The following is a 21593-nucleotide window of genomic DNA, read 5'->3' as shown; positions in this document are numbered from 1 at the left end:
TTTTCAATCCTAGCCATTGGCAGACTGCATTCTGTCCTGGGGCCTAGCAGCACCAGGAATGAGGTGTTAGGGAAAATTGAGCTGTTACTGCTTGGACTAGGGCAGAAGTTGGAAATGGGCTCCCATAGGTAGGACTCACAAGTGAGGCATGGGCTGCACCTGCCAGTTCTGCGAAGCTCGTACCACCAGGACTGAAACTGGGATGTGAACAGGGAGCAAGGTGCTGCTGGGGCTTATCTAAAATGTCATTGCCAAACCCAAGGTCATCTAGATTTTCTCCTCTATGATTGTCTAGGAATTTTATAGTTTGCATTTTACATTTAGGTCTATTATTCTTTTGGGGTTACTTTTTTTCAAGAGTGTAGGTTCTGTGTCTAGGTTCACATTCACTTTTTTACATGTGAATGTTCAGTTGTTCAAGAACCATTTGTTGAAAAGACTTTATTTTTTATTGTATTGCCTTTACTCCTTTGTCAGAGATAAGCTGATTATATTTATGTGGGTTTATTTCTGGGCTCTCTATTCTGTTCTATTGATCTGTCTATTCTTTAGGCAATACCACACTGTCTTAATTATGGTAGCTTTACAATAAGTCTTGAAGTCAGGTAGTATCAGCCCTCCTGACTTTGTTCTGGGTCTTTTGCCTCTTCATATAAAGTTTTGATTCAGTTTGGTTTGCTATTGTTGTGGAAACAGAGGTGCACTCTGTTGCCCAGGCTGGAGTGCAGTGGCACAGTTACAGCTCACTGCAGCCTCAGTCTTCCTGGGCTTAAGCTATCCTCCCACCTCAGCCTCCAGAGTAGCTGGGACTACAGGCACATGCCACTATACCTAGTTAATTTTGTAGAGACAGGGTCTCACTATGTTGCCCAGGTCTCAAACTCCTGGGCTCATGTAGTCTTCCCACCTTGATCTCCCAAAGTGCTGTGATTACAGGTGTGAGCTACCACCCCCAGCTGATTCAATTTGTTGCTGTCTACAAAATAAATTCTGGGATTTTTATTAGGATTCCAGTGAATCTCTACATTGAGTTGGAAAGAACTGACATCCTGACGATATTAAGTCTTCTTATCCATGAACACAAAATATCTGTTTACTTAGTTCTTCTTACGTTTCTTTCAAAAAACTTTTCTAGTTTTCCTCATATAAATGTTATATATATTTTGTTTAACTTACACCTAGGTATTTCATTTTTTGGTGCTAACATAAATGGTATTGTGAGGGTTTGTTTTGTTTTGTTTTTTGAAATAGGGTCTTCCTGTGTTGCCCAGGCTGGAGTGCAGTGGTGTGATCACAGCTCTCCGCAGCCTCAAACTCCTGGGCAGAAGTGATCCTCCTGCTCAACTGGGTAGCTAGAGCTGGGTAGCTAGAACTACAGACATGCCACCATGCCTGGCTAATTTTTTTATTTTTATTTTTTGTATAGAGTTGGTTTCTTGCCATGTTGCCCAGGCTGGTCTTGAATTCCTGGCCTCAAACAATCCTCCTGCTTCAGCCTCACAAAGCATTGGGATTACAGGGAGCCATTGTGCCTGGCCTGTATTGTGTTTTTTAATTTTAAATTTCACTTGTTCATTGCTGCTATATAGGAAAGTGATTGACTTTTTGTGTATTAGCTTCGTATCCTGCATTCTTGTTATAATCACTAGTTCCAGGATTTTTTTGGTTGTTAATTATTTCATATTCTCTGCATAGACAATCATGTCACCTGAGGACAAAGTTTTATTTCATCCTTCCCAAACTGCATTCTTTTTATCTTACTTTTTGTCTTACTGCATTAGCTAGGACTTGCAGTATGATGCTGAAGAGGAGTGGTAAGAGAGGACATCCTTGTCTTGTTCCTGATTTTGGTTGGAAAGCCTCTAGTTTCTCACCGTTAAGTATGATGTTAGCTCTAGGTTTTTTGTAGATGTTATTTATTAAGTTGAGAAAGTTCCCCTCTATTTCTAGTTTCCAATCGTTTTTATTACGAATGAGTGTTGGATATTGTCACATCCTTTTTCTGCATCTATCGATATGATTATCTGATTTTTCTTACTTAGCCTGTTGATATGATAGATTATATTAATTGATTTTTGAATGTTGAGTCAGCCTTGCATACTTTGGATAAATCTCATTTGGTCATAGTGTATAATTCTTTTTTATATTGTTCAATTTGATTTGATAATACTTTGTTGAGGACAATGCTGGCTTGATAAAATAAGTTAGAAAATATTCCTTCTGCTTCTATTAATAACTTCTAAAATAGATTTTGAAGAATTGGTATAATTTCTTCCTTAAATGTTGGTAGAATTCACGAATGAACCTATCTAGGCCTGGTACTTTCCTTTTTGCAAGGTTTGGGTTTAATTAATTCAATTTTTTAAAAATATAAACCTATTCAGATTGTCTATTCTTGTTTGAGTTTTGGCAGACTGTCTTTGAAGGAATTAGTTCATTTCATCTAGGTTATCAAATTTGCGGACATAGAGTTGTTCATAGTATTCCTTTATTATCTGTTTAATGACAATGGGATCTGTAGTGATGTCCCCTTTATCATTTCTGATTTAGTAATTTGTGTCATCCTGCTTGTTGTTTGTTTTGTTTGTTTGTTTGTTTAGTTAGCCTGGCTAGAGTATAATTGATTTTATTTATCTTTTCAACAAACCAGCTTTTGGTTTCATTGATTTTTTTAATTATTATTTTTTAGACAGAATCTCGCTCTGTCAACCAGGCTGGAGTGCAGTGGTGCGATCTCGGCTCACTGCAACTTCCACCTCCCAGGTTCAAGTGATTCTCCTGTCTCAGCCTCCCAAGTAGCTGGGACTACAGACATGTGCCACCACGCCCAACTAATTTTTTATATTTTTAGTTGAGACGGGGTTTCACTGTGTTAGCCAGGGTGGTCTTGACCTTCTGACCTCGTGATCCGCCCGCCTCAGCCTCCCAAAGTGCTGGGATTACAGGCGTGAGTCACCATGCCTGGCCTGTTTCCTCTATTGATTTCCTATTTTTTATTTCATTGATTTCTGCTCTGTAATCTTTACGATTTTTTATTTTCTGCTTACTTTGGATTTAATTTGCTCTTCTTTTTCTAGCTTCCTAGGATGGAAGCTCAGATTGCTGCTTTTAGATCTTCTTTTCTAATATCTGCATTCAGTGCTATAAGGCACCCTTTATCCCACAAATTTTGATAAGTTTTATTTTCATTTTCATTTAGTTCCAATTTTTTTTTTTTTTTGAGATGGAGTCTCTCCCTGTCCCCCAGGCTGGAGTGCAGTGGCCCGATCTCAGCTCACTACAACCTCCGCCTCCTGGGTTCAAGCAATTCTCTTTCCTCAGCCTCCTGAGTAGTTAGGATTACAGGCATGCGCCATCATGCCCAGCTAATTTTTGTATTTTTAGTAGAGATGGGGTTTCACCATGTTGGCCAGGCTGGTCTCGAACTCCTGACTTCGTGATCCACCCGCCTCAGCCTCCCAAAGTGCTGAGATTACAGTTGTGAGCCAAGGCACCCAGCCTAATTTTTTTATATTTTTAGTAGAGACAGGGTTTTAACATGTTAGTCAGGCTGGATTCGAACTCCTTACCTCAAGTGATCCAACCACCTCGGCCTCCCAAAGTGCTAGGGTAGGATTATAGGCATGAGCCACCGCGCTTGGCCATTTCCAAATATTTTTAAAATTTCTCTTGTTATTTCTTCTTTGACCTATGTGTTATTTAGAAGTGCATTGTTTAATCTCTATTTGGTGATTTTTTTTCATGTATCATTCTGTTGTGTTCTGAAAGAAGACATTGTATGATTATTTTTTTAAAATTTGTTCAGGCTGGGTGTGGTGACTCCAGCACTTTGGGAGGCGGAGGCCAGTGGATCACTTGAGCTCAGGAGTTTGAGACCAGCTTGCGCAACATGGTGAAACCCTGTCTCTACCAAAAATTCAAACAATTAGCCGGGTGTGGTGGCACGCACCTGTGGTCCTAGCTACTCAGGAGGCTGAAGTGTGAGGATTGCTTGAACCTGGGAGACAGAAGTTGCAGTGAGCCAAGATCACACCACTGTACTCCAACCTGTGTGAAAGAGTGAGACCCTGTCTCAAAAAAAAATGAGAAATTTTAAAAATTAAAAAAATATATTCAGATGTGTTTTATGGTCCAGAATGTGATCTACCTTGCTGAATGTTCTACATGAGCTTGAAAAGAATATGTATCCTGCTGTTGTTGGATGAAGTAGTCAATAGATGCCAACTGTATTTCAGTTGATTGAGGGGCTATTGAGTTCAATTATGTCCTTACTGATTTTATGTGTGTTTGATGTGTCCATTTCTGATGGGGGGTGTTGAAGTCTCCAACTATAATAGTGGATTTCTCTGTTTCTCCTTGCAGGTCTGTCTGTTTTTGCCTCATATATCTGACACTCTGTTAGGTATACACACATTAAGGAATGATATGTCTTCTTGGAGAATTGTTCTCTTATTATGTAATGCCCCTGTCTTTCCCTGATAATTTTCCTTGCTCTGAACTCTACTCTGTCTGAAGTTAATATAGCTACTCCAGCTTTCTTTTGATTAGTGTTAGCATGGTATACCTTTCTTTACTCGTTTACTTTTAATCTATATTGTCTTTATATTTAAAGTAGGTTTCTGGTAGACAACATAAACTTGGGTCTTGGTGTTTTTTTAATTTTTTAAAATAATCATTTACATTTACACCTTAGCAGAATTCAAGCTCCTCTCATCCTCCTAACCTGGTGATCTTTCATTAGCTTTACAAAGACAGTTTAGTTTTGGGGAAGGGCTATTATCATTTAAACTATAAACTAAATGTCTCCCAAAGTTAGCTTGTGCTAAGCCCAGGAATGATTAAGGGCAGTTTAGAGGTTAAAGACAAGATAGGAGTTGATTAGATCAGATCTCTTTCACTGTCATATTTTCTCACTATTACAATTTTTGCAAAGGTGGTTTCAGATGAATTAAGATTAAGAAAAATAGGCCAGGCATGGTGGCTAACATCTGTAATCTCAGTACTTTGGGAGGCCGAGTTGGGAGGATTGATCACTTGAGCTTAGGAGTCACCAACCACATAGCAAGACCTTGGCAAGAAGGTCTTGGCACCTAGGCAACAATGTAGCAAGACTTCTCTACTAAAAATAAAAATTAAAAAATTAATCAAGCATGGTGGTGCATGCCTGTAGCCCCAAGCTACTCAGGAGGCTAAGGCAGGAGGATCACTTGAGCCTGGGAGATTGAGGCTGCAGTGAGTTATGATAGCACCACTGCACTCTAACCTAGGTGACAGAGTGAGACCCTGTCTCAAAAAAAGAAAGAAATTTTTAAAAAGGTCATAATTAATTTTGTCTTTACTTATTTCTTCTCTGATGCTCTTCCTTTCTTTATATAGATCCAAGTTTCTGATCTATATCATTTTCCGTCTTTCTAAAGAACCTCTTTTAATGTTTCTTGCAAGGCAGGTCTTCTGGCAACACACTCCCTCAATTTTCCTTCGTCTTTTTTTTTTCCCTCACATTTGAAGAACAGTTTTGCAGGGTACAGAACTTTAGGTCGGTGGGTTTTTTTCTCTCAACACTTTAAATATTTCACTCTCTTCTTGCTTGCATGGTTTCTTACGAGACATTAGACATAATTCTTGTCTTTGCCCCTCTATAGGTAAGGCAATTTTTTCCTCTATTCTGTTTCAGTATTTTTTCTTTATCTTTGATTTTTTGTAGTTTGAAAATGATATGCCTAGGTGTAGATGTCAGGGGTTTTGGCATTTTTCCTTCCTGCTATTCTCTGAGCTTCCTGAATCTGGGATTTGGTGTGTGACATTAATTTGGGGAAAATTCTCAGTCATTATTGCTTCAATTCCTCTCTCTTTTTCTTTTCCTTCTAGTATCACCATTATATATAGATTACATCTATTATAGTTATCCCACAGTTCTTGAATATTCTGTTGTTTTTTTTTTCAGTCTTTTTTCTCTTTGCTTTTAATTTTAGGCGTTTCCTTCCCTTGAGATATCTTTGTAAAGGAAAATTAGAAATTCTCTGGACCCCCCAAATTCCTTATGAAACAGGAGAGTTCCCTGACCTCCCTCAAAGGACATGCAGTAGGGGTGTGGCTTGTCTTTTCAGCACCGTGCACTCAAACCCCTTACAGGAGGGGGAACATGTAGATGGGCAAGTGCAGGAGCCAGGATGAACACTTTTGGGGCACCGGCCCCACAGTAGCATCTAAGGGTGGGTGCCTGTAACTCCTGAAGCCCCAGTGGGCATGCTACAGTGCTCTTTTAGCTCTGCCATCCACACATGGCTTAAGTGTAAACCAGCTCAGTGCTCTCTTGGTACCCAGGTTCTTGTCTGGCATCCAGGAAGAATCAGGTCACACACAGACTTGAAGAGTGGTGAATGTGGAGGGTTTTATTGAGTGGTGGAGGTGGCTCTCAGCGGGATGGATGGGGAGCTGGAAAGGGGATGGAGTGGGAAGATGATCTTCCTGGAGTTTGGCTGACCAGCAGCCGATCTCCTCTCTGACCATCCCCAGCCAAACTCCTCTTGATGTTCAGATGTTCCTTCTCTTCCTTCCTTTTCTGCTGTGCCATTCTGCCACTCTTCTGCTCATCGATCCTGGGGTTTGGGGTTTATATGGGTACAGGATAAGGGGGCATGGCAGGCCAAAAGGCAACATTTGGGCACGAAAACAGGAATGTCTGTTCCCATTTAGTGCTGTGGGTTTCCAGGCTTGGGGGTGGGGCCTTTGCCAGGGAACTGCCCTCTTCTACCCAGTATTTCCCTGTCTCCTGTCTGTATCACTTATGCAACAGGGAAGGGTAAACCTGGGGGTTAAGCCATGTAACACCATCTTCCAGATGAATAGCTGTTACTAGCATTATGCATTAGCCAGATCCCCAAAGGAAAGGTAAAGAGCCTCAGGCATCCATGAAGGACTGCCTGCACAGATCATTCACAAGTAAACTCTTTGATGGTCTCCCACAAGCAAGGACACACCAGCTGCAACTTCAGGTCTATAATCTAAGTCTAGCTCTTAAACTCCACACTGATAATGTCAGTATCATATCTTCTCAGATGCAGAACAAAGACAAAGGGGACCAGTCATTCCTCCACCAGCCCAGAGATGTCTGCATAACTGATTCTTACTTTACTCCGTTTTTGCTCTTCAAACATTCACATTATCTTATGTAAAATGTAGATTTGCCAAGTACTTACTAAAGTCTCACAAGAATGTAACCATTCCCCTTACCGCCTACCTGCCCTCCTTTAAGAAAATGTATAAATAAGGCCGAGCACAGTGGCTTACACCTGTAATCCCAGCACTTTGGGAGGCTGAGGCGGGTGGATCACAAGGTCAGGAGATCGAGACCATCCTGGCTAACACGGTGAAACCCTGTCTCTACTAAATATACAAAGAATTAGCCAGGTGTGGTGGCACGCACCTGTAGTCCCAGCAACTCAGGAGGCTGAAGCAGGAGAATTGCTTGAACCCGGGAGGCGGAGGTTGCAGTGAGCCGAGATTGTGCCACTGCACTCCAGCCTGGGTGATAGAGCGAGACTGTGTCTCAAAAAAAAACAAAAACAAGAAAGAAAATGTATAAACACTAAAATCCTGAAAGCCTCTTTGGAACAGTCACAGATGTGTCTGTGGCTCATATTTTCCCCAGACATACTCCAAAGCTGGCTTAATAAACCTTGATTGATTGAGACCATTTCTTCAGTCACTCATTCAGTTATCATGCTCAAATGCAGCAATTCTTTCCTTAGCATGTCTAACCTAATAATGGGCCAATAAAAGGCATTCTTCATTTCATTTTTTTTTTTCTTTTCTTTTCTTTTTTGAGACAGAATCTCCCTCTGTCTCTCAGGCTGGAGTGCAGTGTGCAGTCACAGCTCACTGCAGCCTCAACTTCCCACACTCAGGTGATCCTCCCACCTCAGCCTCCTGAGTAGCTGGGAATACAGGTGCACGCCACCACACCTGGCTGATTTTTTGTAATTTTAGTAGAGACAAGGTTTTGCCATGTTGCCCAGGCTGGTATTGAACTCTTGAGCTCGCTCAATCCACTGGCCTTGACCCCCTGAAAGTGCTAGGTGTGAGCCACCGTACCCAGCCCATTCTTTATTTCTGTTATAGTATTTTTGATCTCTGGTGTTTCTTTTTAATTTTTTCTTGGAATTTCCATCTCTCTGCTTACATTGCCCATCTGTTCTTGCACGTTGTCTACTTTATTCATTAGAGCCCCCAGCATGTTAATCATAGTTGTTTTAAATTCCCAGTCTGATAATTCCAGCATCCCTGCCATATCTGAGTGTGCTGCTTTTTCTTCAAACTGTGTTTTTTGTCCTTGAGTATATCTTTTTTGTGTGATAACTGGACATGATGTACTGGGTAAAAGGAACCATGGTAGGGCCAGGCGCACTGGCTCACGCCTGTAATCCCAGTACTTTGGGAAGTGAAGGTGGGTAGATCACTTGAGGTCAGGAGTTTGAGGCCAGCCTGGCAACATGGCAAAACCTTGCCTCTACTAAAAATACAAAAAAAAAAAAAAAAGCCAGACATGGTGGTGGAGGCTGAAGCAGGAGAATCACTTGAACCTGGGAGGCAGAGGTTGCAGGGAGCCGAGATCATGCCACTGCACTCTGGCCTGGGCAACAGAGCAAGATTGTCTCAAAAAACAAACAAAAACATGGTAAATAGGTCTTCAGTGATGTGGAGAAATGGGAAGCATTCTACAGTCCTATGACTAAATCTCAGTCTTTCAATGAGCCTTTGCCCCTGGGCTGTGAACTTAACAAGTGCTTCTAGTCCCCGCCCCCACCTCTTTGGGTTGGATAGAATGGCCTGGAGTGCGGTATTTCTCTTCTCCCGAATGGAAGGCTAGCATTGGCTGGAGTTGGTTATTTCTCTTCTTCCAGATCAGTTAGGCTCTGAAAAATCCCTAATAGTTTAGGCTGTGGTAAAATAGTTTCTCCTGAGGGAAGACCTTGTTGAGAACAGAGTGCTCTAGTATATTTCAAAATGGTTCCTTTTCCCCTCTCCCTGCCAGAAGCATGAGGGTATTTTTCTCTTACATTTACTGTGAGAATCCAGTTGAGCTCCTGGAGGCAAAACTCACAAAAGTTTCCCCCTCCTCCCCAATGACTGGGACTCCCTGGAGTTTTAATCTCAAACTTCTTCACACTGAGCCTCTGACAAGTCATCAAGTACAGTTTAGGTTTTCCTGCCCTAGCACTGGTTCCAGAGACTTCGGCTTATTCACATGTCTATCTCTTCAAATTTGGGGGCTAATAGTTTGCCCTCAGACCTTACTTCTCTGACAGATATAAGGATTGTTGACTTTTCAGCTTATTCAGCTTTTTACTGGTTGTTAGGATGGAGTGGCAACTTCCAAACTCCTTATGTGCCAGACCTTTCTCTGAATTTTTTTAATAACCTCCAATTCTGATTTAATGGATCTAGTAAAAAAAAAAATGACAGTATACACAAATATCCTTATGACCTCAAGATTGGGAAGGATTTTTAAAATAAGACAATAAGCATAAACTATAAAGGAAAAGATCAATATATTCTATATTAAAATGAATACAGTTCATCTCTGCGCCACATGGCATCAGTTGGGGGTAGCTCAATTGGGGCTTATGATAATTCCATTCACATAACTAGCAGAACTCATGCTGCCTGTTGGTTCTCGCCAAAGGATAGCTTGGGCTTTGCCATACTATGGTGGCTGCTTTCCTAGAGCAAGTTTCTCAAGAGATAGGAAGTGGAAGCTACCATTTTCTTAAGGCCTGAGCCTCAAACTTAGCATAGCATCATCGCCACCATATTCTATTGATCAATCAGTCACAGAGCCCAGCTTCAAGGGGAGAGGAGTAGACCCCACCTCTCAATAGGAAGAGGGTCAAATAATATGGGCCATATTTTAAAACTACCTCTCTATTCTCTGGACATGGATTATTAACATTTTTTCCACTTGCAAAATTTATTCTTGCCCCCACAAGATTCCCCATCAGAAGTCTCATCCTTTTACACCAGTAGCCTCAAGGTCTAGGATCTCATCATCTAAATCAGGTCCCAGTACACGATGCCGCTTAGGTGTGGTTTGTCAAGGATACCTCCTTCAGTGTGGTTCTTCTAGTCCCGACGACCTGTGAACTAAAGAAATAAGTTGTCTGCTCACTTCCTACCTAACATACAGTGGTGCAACAGACACGAGGTAACATTTGTAGATACTTTCTTTTCCAAAGGGAGGAAACCTGAAGGCATACAGCAGTCACTGGTCTATAGAAATTCTGCGGCCAGGCGCTGTGGCTCACGCCTGTAATCGCAGCACTTTGGGAGGCCAAGGCGGGCAGATCACGAGCTCATGGCTAACACAGTGAAACCCCATCTCTACTAAAAATACAAAATATTAGCCGGGCGTGGTGGTGGGCGCCTGTAGTCCCAGCTACTCAGGAGGCTGAGGCAGGAGAATGGTGTGAACCCAGGAGGCGGAGCTTGCAGTGAGCTGAGATCGCACCACTGCACTCCAGCCTGGGCGACAGAGTGAGACTCTGTCTCAAAAAAAAAGGAATTCCAAAATCCAACTGGCCACATGTTGGCCAACTCCTTAATTAGGTCCAGTATTACTTTCTGGGAGTTGTTTTCCATGGATCTTGGTTTTATCCTCTGAATCATCCTTTTTTTCCATAAGAAAACTGAGATTGCCTTTTTAGTTTCCTTCCTGCCTGTATAAGGTTGGGCATCCAAAGGATTTTTTCCATTTTGTACCATCTTTCTTGCTTTTAGTCCAAGCTGTCAATGCTTCTGCCAGAATGATTCTCTTAGAAATGTGAGAGGTTTTTCAGCTAGGTGCAGTGGCTCACACCCATAATGCCAGCACTTTGGGAGGCCAAGGTGGGAGGATCCCTTGAGCCCATGTGTTCGAGACCAGCCTGGGCAACATAGTGAGAACTCCTCTCTACAACAAAGTAAAAATTAGTTGGGCACGATGATGCACGCCTGTGGTACCAGCTACTCAGGAGGCTGAGGTGGGAGGACTGATTGAGCCCTGGGGGCCAAGGTGGCAGTGAGCTATGATCATGCATGCCACTGCACTCCAGCCTGGATGACAGAGCAAGACCCTGTCTCTAATTTAAAACAAAAGAAATTTGAGGGGTTTTCTTTGAACTATCAGAGTTCACTTCATTAGACAAAAGCCACAACTACAAGTCTTTTAATGATAAGCCCTTCTCTACTTTGGGCTTCCTATTCAGGGGCTGTAAGACAATACTCTTTTTTTGTTTTTTTTTTTTTTGAAACCAAACACGAATACTTTTTATTTATGGGATATCATTTTACATCAATTATCAATTTCATTGAAACCTAAAACCAGTTTGCTGTACTCAGGTTAGGTGGCATAACAGTATTTCAGTTAAGCTGGGAGTCACAGGACTTGCACACTTTTATGAATGTAATGCAAATACTGACGACACGAAGCATTCACAGTTATAGGTTACCTGCTGTCATTGAACAGTAACCCCCAATAGAAATTATTTTATGAAAAAAGCAACCCACGTTTTGGTCTCATTTACAGACACCCAACATTTTAGTTGGTCAGTGAAACCTATACATTTATTATACAACATATGAAAGAATAAAGGATAAGGCTTACAGAGGTATTTTAGCAGTTGTAAGAATAAAAACCAAGGGCACAAACTAACTTTTAAAGCTTTCTGTATAAACTTCAAAAGCACTGTTAAAATGGAGACTGAGAGACAAAATAAATCCATTGTGTGAAACCAGAATCTACGTTTGCCTAGTCAGATTTATAAAAACGTAATTCAGAGTTCATGCTTCAAAAAAGGTGCATGTAACATTACAGTGGATGTTTGAGGCAAATCAAATAATACAATTTCTGACCTACTTCAGCAGTAAACATCTAAAGGTTGTATTCCATGACAACAGAGTATTGCAATGTGGAGTTCAGAACACAACAGAAAAAGAGAAAGGGTTGTAGACTTAGGTACTAAAGAAAACCCAGATGAAGGCACCCTAATTTATTCAACATTAGCCAGTAAATAAGTGCTTGATGATTGTTCAATTTTGTGCAACTTAGAGAAATTTTTAAGAAAATGTATCGTATTACTCTGTCTGACCCCTTTTTCTCCCCTTAGAAATACCTATATAAAATCAAGACAACCAAGGGTAAGCACTCTGCCGCTCAGCAGTCACAGAGGTTTATTTTTCAAGGCAATTTAAAGATTATTTAGAGTTTTCTTAATATGCAAGATTAATCCTTTGGAATACTTACTTTCTTATCATACATAATGCAATAGTTTTTACGCAGTTTTTTCCCTACCATCAAAATGTTGATTGTGGATTAACTGTAACGTCTCCCTCCTGTAACAATCCTCTCATTTTAGAATTAACTGTGCTTATTAGCATTTTTTTAAAATCTCTATATTCTAACATAATGTTTAAAATAACTTCATCTATGATTTATATTTGCTTTAAATAAAGCTACAGTTGATCAAATTTAAAGAACTGTATGACCTGTTGCCTTTAAAGTATAACTTCTTAACTTTATGGAATAATTTTGAAAATGAATCAATTCTTCACAGATCCAAACCTACCTAGGCCAGCCACCACTGCAAAACAAATGCATCCGTCACATCAGTCTTAATAGCTGTTGCTTGCCGTCAGCATTTTCTATTCTTTTCAGATATTGGCTTATGCAAACTGGTATTAATTTTTAAGGTTGAAAGTGAATCTACAAACAAGGAGTGTTTAAGTATGCTTAATCACTACAGGGTTTTTTAAACTTCTGGTTTATTTCACAGCAAATAAAACCTTTCGTTTGGTAGAAAAAGAAAGTAGTTGCATTCTACTATATCATGACTTTGTGTACACACACACACACACACTGTATATACATACAAAATTTCTTTCTTTGGTGGTTTAGTTAGGGAAAAAATATGAAAACGTGAACACTGTTTGCAAAGAAATGGTAAAATAGTGGTCAAGGGTAGCATAGGACAATACTCTTAAGATTCTTAAAAATCCTGTTGTTTAAGGAAAAGAATCTGTGAGGCTTGCCCTTGAGATTCTTAGAGAACCTTTTAGGCCTGAGAGTCTGCACAGCATAGTCTTACATCTTTCTTATATCTTAAAGAATTTTACTGTCCTTTTCTACAGTTGAAATCCTTTCATAATTTATAGTTTTTTGCCTTATGGAGAAACTAGAAATAAGAAATTTTATTTGTATATTCTGCAGGTCCTGGAGGTATGTGGAGGGGTGTATGTACATGTTTTTAAGCTCACCTCTTGTCTTGCATTTTATCATAAGCAGGGAGAAGCCAGGTGATACTTTCCTTATTTTGTCTGGAAATCTCCTTAGCTATTTCCTTGAGTTCATCAGGAATATTTCTTATTTCCATGTTACTATAGGCAACAGTCCTGTCAAACTTTCAACACTTCCCCTTTCATCGATCTTCCAATAAGATTTTCTTCACTTTCCCTTAAACCTTCACTGACAGCCTCATTAAGAACCTTTAGGCTGGGCGCGGTGGCTCACGCCTGTAATCCCAGCACTTTGGGAGGCCGAGGCAGGCAGATCACGAGGTCAGGAGATCGAGACCATCCTGGCTAACACGGTGAAACCCCGTCTCTACTAAAAATACAAAAACTTAGCCAGGTGTGGTGGCGGGTGCCTGTAGTCCCAGCTACTCGGGAGGCTGAGGCAGGAGAAAGGCGTGAACCCAGGAGGCAGAGCTTGCAGTGAGCCAAGATCACGCCACTGCACTCCAGCCTGGGTGACAGAGCGAGATTCCGTCTCAAAAAAAGAAAAGAACCTTTAGGCTTCCATTAAAACTCTCCTTGAGGCTTCTTCAGTTTTCACTGACACTCTGTGGTCTTTTATGCTTCTTTCTGCTCCCCAGGTCCAGAGCCAATGCCATGTGTGTCAGGCTTTTGTTACTGCAGCACCCTATTTCTGGTATCAGAATCTGTCCCAATAATCTTTTGCCATGTAACAACCACCACAAAATTTCATGCTTTAATACAACAATGTGGGCAGGCTTGGGTGGAGACAGCTTGTCTCTGTTGCATGCAGCGTCAGCTGGGGTGGCTTGACTAGAACTGAAGGATCCACTTTCACCACATGGCCGACCAGATCGTTCTGGCTGTTGGTTTAAATGGACCTCCCTACAGGGTGGCTTTGCTTCCTCACACATGGTAGTTGGGGTCTCAAAGCAAATGTCCCAAGAAACAGGAAGTAGAAGTTGTCAGTTTCTTAATCCTTAGACCCAGAAACTGGTACAGTGTTGTTTCCGCATAGTCTAAAGGCTTTATAGTTCTGCCTTTTATATTTCATCATTTAATCCATGTAGATTTTTTTTAAGTCATCACCAGACTAGTTATATTATTTCCTTTTTGTGTATTTTAACTGAGGTAAAGTTTCTACATTTAGTGACATGTACAGATCTTACGCATACAATTTGGCCGGGCACAGTGGCTCACACCTGTAATCCCAGCACTTTGGGAGGCTGAGGCGGGCAGATCACGAGGTCAGGAGTTCGAGACCAGCCTGACCAACATGGTGAAACCCCCATCTCTACTAAAAATACAAAAATTAGCCTCGCGTGATGGCACGTGCCTGTAATCCCAGCTACTCGGGAGGCTGAGGCAGGAGAATCACTTAAATCTGGGAGGCAGAGGTTGCAGTGAGCGAAGATCGCACCACTGCACTCCAGCCTGCGCGACAGAGAGACTCTGTCTCAAGAAAAAAAAAAAAAAAAAGCCTACAATTTAATGAGTTTAAGCACCCATGTAACTACAACTCCAAGGAAGATGGAAGACATTTCTGCCACCCCCAAAGTTCCCTCATGCCTCCTTACAGTTGGTCTCCACTTCCACCTTTATGCTGATTTTTATCACCATAGATTAGATTTCCCTGTTCTTGAACTTACTATAAATGAATCATACTATATGTACTCTTTTGTATCTGGTTTATTTCACTCAATGTTTTAAAAAGCACCCATGTTCTTGTGCCTATCAGTAGTTCCTTCTTTTTTACTGCCAAGTGATACTCCATTAAATGAATATACACTCACTTATTGCTTAATCACGGGGATATGATCAGAGAAATGCATCATTAGCCAATATCCTCATTTTGTGAACATCATAGTACATCAATCTTCAACCTTTTTGGCCCCAGGGACTAATTTTATGGAAGACAGGTTTTCCATGGACCAGTGGCAGGGGGGATGGTTTCAGGATGAAACTGTTCCACCTCAGATCATCAGCCATTAATTAGATTCTCATAAGGAGCACACAACCAAGATCCCTCGCATGCGCAGTTTATAATAGGGTTCATGCTCCTATGAGGATTTAATGTCACTGCAGATCTGACAGGAGGCAGAGCTCAAGTAGTAATGCTCACTCACCTGCTGCTCAACTCCTGCTGTGCAGCCCCTTTCCTAGCAGGCTGTAGACCCCCGTATTGGTCTTCAGCCTGGGGGTTGGGGACGCCCGTCATAGCGTACTTACTCAAACCTAGATGGTATAGCCCATTGCTCCTAGGCTACAAACCTGTATAGCATGTTACTGTGCTATAGGCAGTTGCAGCACAATGGTAAGTATTTGTGTATCTAAACATGTATAAAGATAAAAAGGATACAGTAAAATTATGGTTTAAAAGATTTTTTAAATGGTACACCTATACAGGGTACTTACCATGAATGGAGCTTGCAATACTAGAAGTTGCTCTGAGTGAGTGGTGAATGAGTGGTGAGTGAATGTGAAGGCCTAGGATATTACTGTACACTACTGTAGACTTTATAAACACTGTACACTTTGGCTACACTAAATTTTTTTTAAATTTTCTTCAATAATAAATTAACCTTAGCGTACTGTAACTTTTTTACATTAAAAACTTTTTAACTTTTTGACTCTTTTAATAACACTTAGCTTAAAATACAAACATACTTTATAGCTGTACAAAAATATTTTATTTTTATCTTTATTCTGTAAGCTTTTTTATTTAAAAAACTTTTAGATTTTTATTTTTTTACTTTTTAAACTTTTTTGTTAAAACCCAAGACATACACACACATTAGCCTAGGCCTACACAAGATCAGGATCATCAATGTTACTGTTTCCTATCTCCATATCTTGTCCCACTGGAAGGTCTTCAGGGACAATAACATGCATGGAGCTGTCATCCTGTGATAACAATGCTTTCTCCTGGAATACCTCCTGAAGGACCTGCCTGAGGGTGTTTTACACTTAACTTGTTTAATAAGTAGGAGTATACTCTACAATAATGATAAGAAGTATACTAAATACACAAATCGGTAACATAGTCATTTATTATGTTATCAAGTATTATGTACTCTACATAATCCTATATGCTATACTCTTTTATATGCCTGGTGGTGCAGTAGGTTTGTTTACACCAGCTTCCTCACAAACATATGAGTAATGCATTGTGCTATGACTTTACATTGGCTACAAGGTCACTAGGTGATAGGAATTTTTCAGCTCCTATGGGAACACTGTCATTCATATATGCAGTCTGCCATTGACCAAAATGTCATTACGTGGCATATGACTGTACCACAATTTGTATGTCTTCTCTTTTTGGTGGATATTTGGGTTGGTTCTAGTTTGGGGTTATTATGAATAAACTATTATGAACATTCTTATAGGTGTCTTTTCGTAGACACTTGTTTTTGTTTATTACTCTTTTATCTCTCTGGATTCCTGCATTTTTAGTTATTTCAGTAAGATTCACATTACTAGATGTGAAAATCCTGTTTCTTAAAAGACTTCAGTTAATCCTTCTTTTCTTAGATCCTCCTCACACTCACCTCCAGAGGCACCAACTCTGCCAATTATTAGGCCTTTTGCAAATTATGAGAGCGTGGTTCTCATCACTCTCCACTCCTGCTTTAGGGTACACAGCTTTGTTGGGTCTGTTGAGTCAGTCGCTACCTTTCCAGTTTGCTTTCCACCTTTCTAATTTTATTGTCATCTCCTCTCGTATTATCTGGCTCATTTTAGTGAGTTTTTGGAGAGAACAGAGTTAAATGTATTTGTTCAGTTCATCTTGTTTACCCTTTTCTTCTTTTTGTTTTTATGTTTCTCCTGTCACTTTCCACATATCACCTCCCTACTTTCTGTTTTCCATTTCTTCTGTCCATGTTGGTTCTCCTTAGAATTAGAATTATGAAGGTGGAGAATCCTCAGAGAGCATCTGGCTCAGTCACTTCATTTTTCAGGTGGTGAACCTGAGACCCAAAGAGAACAACAGTCCATCCACGGGCCACACAGCTACTGCTCTTATCTTTTCTACCTTTAATAGCAAAGAGACTTTTGCCCTTCTACCCCTTCAGCTAGTGAGCCACAACCACACAAGAAAGAAGAGTATGCACTACTCAAATGGGAAGCTGGAAAGCAGATGGAGAAAATGTCATTGCTGACCAGGTTGCTGTGGGTCCTGAGGAGAGAACAACTCCAGAGACAACTCTGCTAGGACTGCCTCAGTCTCCTGTGCCCACTGCACCCCTTCCCCACTGCAGTGCCAGGTGGAGGCCAGTAGCTAGGAGAGTGCTTAGCTGTCTTGGGACCCTCAGGCTCTTTTCACTTTTTTTTTTTTTTTTTAGAGACAGGGTCTCTGTCATCCAGGCTGGAGTGCAGTGGCGTGATTACAGCCCACTGCAGCCTTGAACTCCTGGGCTCAAGCAGTTCTCCCACCTCAGCCTCCCAAGTAGCTGGGACCACAGGCACATGCCACCACACCTAGCAAATTTTTTGTAAAGATGTGGTCTCACTGTGTTGCCCAGGCTGGTCTCAAACTCCTGGCTTTAAGTGATCCTCCCGCCTCAGCCTCACAAAGTGCTGTGATTACAGACATGAGCCACTGCACCCAACTTTTTTTTTTTTTGGAGACCGATTCTCACTCTGTCCCCCAGGCTGGCGTGCAGTGGTGCGATCTCAGCTCACTGCAAGCTCTGCCTTCCGGGTTCAAGCAATTCTCCTGCCTCAGCCTCCCAAGTAGCTGGGATTACAGGCGCCCGCCACCATGCCCGGCTATTTTTTTTTTTTTTTTTTTTTTTTTTTTAGTAGAGACAGGGTTTCACCATCTTAGCCAGGCTGGTCTTGAACTCCTGACCTCGTGATCTGCCCGCCTCAGCCTCCCAAAGTGCTGGTAAGATTACAGGCATGAGCCACCACGCCCGGCCCAACTTTTTTCTTTAATCCAATTTTTTTTTTTTTTTTTTTTTACTATATTCTTTGGGCATGAGTGTTGATGTAGAAGGTAACAAAGGGACTCTAAGGCCCAAAACAGAAAGCAAGGCAAATGATCAGTGGTGCAACTATTCTAAATCCAATGACATACATACACACATTCACTCACACACACACACACACACACACACACACACACACACACACACACACCATTGCTAATATTGCCATTGCCCCACAGCTCCTTACACATACATGGTAAGAGGTACAAAGAATATGTGAGGCAACCAAGTACAAAAAAATGGAAGTACGTACAAGTGGGGAATTGTCTAGGTTTTCTTTTCAGTGCACAGAAGACAAAGTGCAAACTCTGTGTCTTGGCCTTTGGTCTGGGCCACTCTTCCAGTCTTCCTTCCCACAGACTTTGATCATGCAGTTTGGGTTGGCAGTAGCTGGGCATAGCCTTTTGTTGACCCTCCACCCTCTACCTCCCACAGCATTTCAACAGCTCAGCTGCTAGGAATTCTGTTAGGAACCAGAGGCCAAGGTATAAAAGATGGAATAGGATACCGTTCTCTGACTTCTCTATCCCAGAGACTCTTGAAGCTTCTTTGATTCTTTGTCTCCCATAGTTTGTATCTACTTGAACAAGAATGGCAGCACAGGCCCCCACTTAGATAAGAAGAAGGTCCAGCAACTCCCTGACCACTTTGGACCAGCCCGTGCCTCTGTGGTGTTGCAGCAGGCTGTCCAGGCGTGTATCGACTGTGCTTATCACCAGAAAACCGTCTTCAGCTTCCTCAAGCAAGGCCATGGTGGTGAGGTTATCTCAGGTAAGCACACTTTGGCTCCTATTGCCTCCCAGCCAGAAGGATCCGCCTTCTCAACTGGTTGATTTCTTGTAAGGCATCCTGGTTCCCACTTCATACCCGCAGGCTCTGGAAAAATGTGAAGGTATTCCATTCCTCTTCTCCATCCCCCCGAGAGCCCCTCTGAGCCTTATGTATACCTCTGCCAAGGAGAATACCCACAGATTCTGCTTCACTGAGCCTCTAAACTGATTCCCCCCAATCTACGTGATTGACCTGTCTGTACAGAAAGTATAGGAGAAAGAATCCAGAGGGGGCTATGTTGTGGCAGCAGGAGGGTTTCTCCAGACTGTTGCAGCCTCCCACCTGGTCTCAGGAACCACTGAACTCCTCTGTCATTCCTTTGATTCCTTAGCTTCCTGGTCCTAAACCAGGCCCAGTAGAAGAGAATTAAATCCCAGGGTGGTTGGGAAAAGTCATTTCCTTTTTATTTACTGCTATGAGAGTTTGATTCAGTGGCACAGTGTCTTTTGCTCTCACAGAATACTCACTTTTTCTCCTGTGTCCTGATTCTGTTTCAGTTTTCCTAAATCCAAAATCCTATTTAGCCACTAAACCTATGAAGACTTGACCTAGAGCCTTTCAGTCTTAACTGATGCTATTCCATAATCCCCTGCCCCTCCTCCCTAGAAGGTTGTAACGACCAGTTTCAGGAAACCCCGCTGGCATGGAAGACTCCATAAATAACCAGACTGTATTATTGTAGCAAACATTTATTGAACCCTTACTATGTGTCAGGTGATTGCCAGACACTGGCCAGGAGAAGGGGAGAATAGAAGATGACAGCTTAGGCTCCATACCAGTGAAAAAGAAAGAATATACATAGCTAACTGTCAGAAGTGCTGTAATAGGGAAATGTATACAGAGTGGTGTGGGAACCTAGACTAGGGAGTACTTGGCTGTGAGGAGGATGGAGCAGACAGGCAGGGAATTATTATAGAAGACTGGGAACTGGCCAGGCGCAGTGGCTCACATCTGTAATCCCAGCACTTTGGGAGGCTGAGGTGGGCGGATCACCTGAGGTCAGGAGTTGAAGACCAGCCTGGCCAACATGGCAAAACCCCGTCTCTACTAAAAAAAAAAAATACAAAACATTAGCCAGGCATGGTGGTGCACGCCTGTAGTCCCAGATCAGGAGGCTGAGGCAAGAGAATCGCCTGAACCTCGGAGGCGGAGGTTGCAGTGAGCTGAGATGGTGCCACTGCACCCCAGCCTGGGTGACAGAGCAAGACTCTGTCTCAAAAAAAAAAAAAAAAAAAGACTGGGAAGTGCCTGGGAAATAAAGCCTTATGTCCCTTCTGAGGCCCAGGCTACTCCCTGGTCTCTTCTTTGTTTCTGTGTAGTGGTCTGTAGGAACCTGGTCTTCTTTACTGCCTCTCTTTAGCTGCTCTCCTATACCCCCTCTGGGGTTCTTCTTCTGCCTCAAAACTGGTTCTTGAGAATGACCTATCTCCCCAAATCTCCATGTCCTTGCTGCCCTCAGAGACAAATACACAGGTCTTTGCTTTTTAAGGATTATACTGATACATTTTTATAGAAAAAGATGATAGGAAGTAAACTAACACCAGGCATGAAACAGTTCCAAATGTTGCCAAACTTCTAGTGCCCTTATGTAGATCAGAAATTGTGTACCCATACCATTGCTGGCTATGGCTATATTCTACTCTTCTGCTGAGCTTCTCTGTTCTTGGGCAGTTCTTGTGAAAATAGCACCCTAAATGAGTAGATTTCCTGGGGAGGTCCAGCCAAGTGATGGAGCAGAGAGAATTATGTTCACAGTTGTTTTCACAAGTTGAATAAAATCATTCCAGAGCCCAGAGTGCAACAGACCTGGCCTGGCCACTCCCATATTTGCAAGCCCTTTACAATTAGAGGCAAAAATCAAAGCCCTCGGGGGAGGGAGTTAAAGGGAGGGAGGGAGGAAACGTGGGGCACTGATTCCCCTTTGTGTAACCAGGTAAGCCTGAGACAAGCAGTGGGCTGGACTCCTCCTGCCCAGCGCTGTACTCCACTGCCAGGTTGACATGCTTGGCCCTGTTTACTCACTCCACAGCTGTGTTTGACCGGGAACAGCATACCCTCAACCTCCCAGCAGTCAACAGCATCACCTACGTCCTCCGCTTCCTGGAGAAACTCTGCCACAACCTTCGTAGTGACAATCTGTTTGGCAACCAGCCCTTTACACAGACTCACTTGTCACTCACTGCCACAGAGTACAGCCACAGCCACGACAGGTACCTACCAGGTAGGAGCTGGGATGGGGCCTGGGCTGAGAGTGGGGGACAGGGCTAGCAGCAGCACCTGCAGGGGCCCAGGGCCAGCCTTCAGAACTACTGGCCTGGCACCTACTATCCAGAGGTCTGCTTTTCTGTCCCTTACCTTTGCCATATCTGAGACTTTTCAGCCTCCTCTCATCTTTACTTTTTCTTCAGGGTTTTGTTTTCTGTCTCTAGGATCACCCCTATTTCCTCTAGATCCTTATCCCTAGATAAAAGGTGGTTCGCA

The 21593-nt window shown here is 42.1% G+C and overlaps 2 protein-coding genes across 14 annotated transcripts in view; one reads left to right on the top strand and one right to left on the bottom strand.

Moving 5' to 3' along the window:
- Positions 1-21593, top strand: part of SCMH1 (Scm polycomb group protein homolog 1) — a 213033-nt gene that overhangs the window by 172471 nt on the left and 18969 nt on the right. For all 13 annotated transcript variants that reach the window (XM_058442483.1, XM_032160455.2, XM_032160453.2 and 10 more), the window contains 2 exons: positions 18852-19052; positions 21142-21333. In XM_058442483.1, the coding sequence (XP_058298466.1) occupies positions 18852-19052; positions 21142-21333 (393 nt within the window). The remainder of the gene's footprint in view (positions 1-18851; positions 19053-21141; positions 21334-21593) is intronic.
- Positions 10083-21593, bottom strand: part of CTPS1 (CTP synthase 1) — a 77603-nt gene continuing 66092 nt past the window's right edge. Inside the window, exon 19 of the mRNA XM_058442489.1 lies at positions 10083-10143. The gene's annotated coding sequence lies outside the window, so the exon portion shown is untranslated. The remainder of the gene's footprint in view (positions 10144-21593) is intronic.

Source organism: Hylobates moloch, unplaced genomic scaffold (assembly GCF_009828535.3).
Source record: "Hylobates moloch isolate HMO894 unplaced genomic scaffold, HMol_V3 SCAFFOLD_8, whole genome shotgun sequence".
Classification (NCBI taxonomy): Eukaryota; Metazoa; Chordata; class Mammalia; order Primates; family Hylobatidae; genus Hylobates; species Hylobates moloch.
This window is presented reverse-complemented; position numbering and strand designations above follow the sequence as displayed.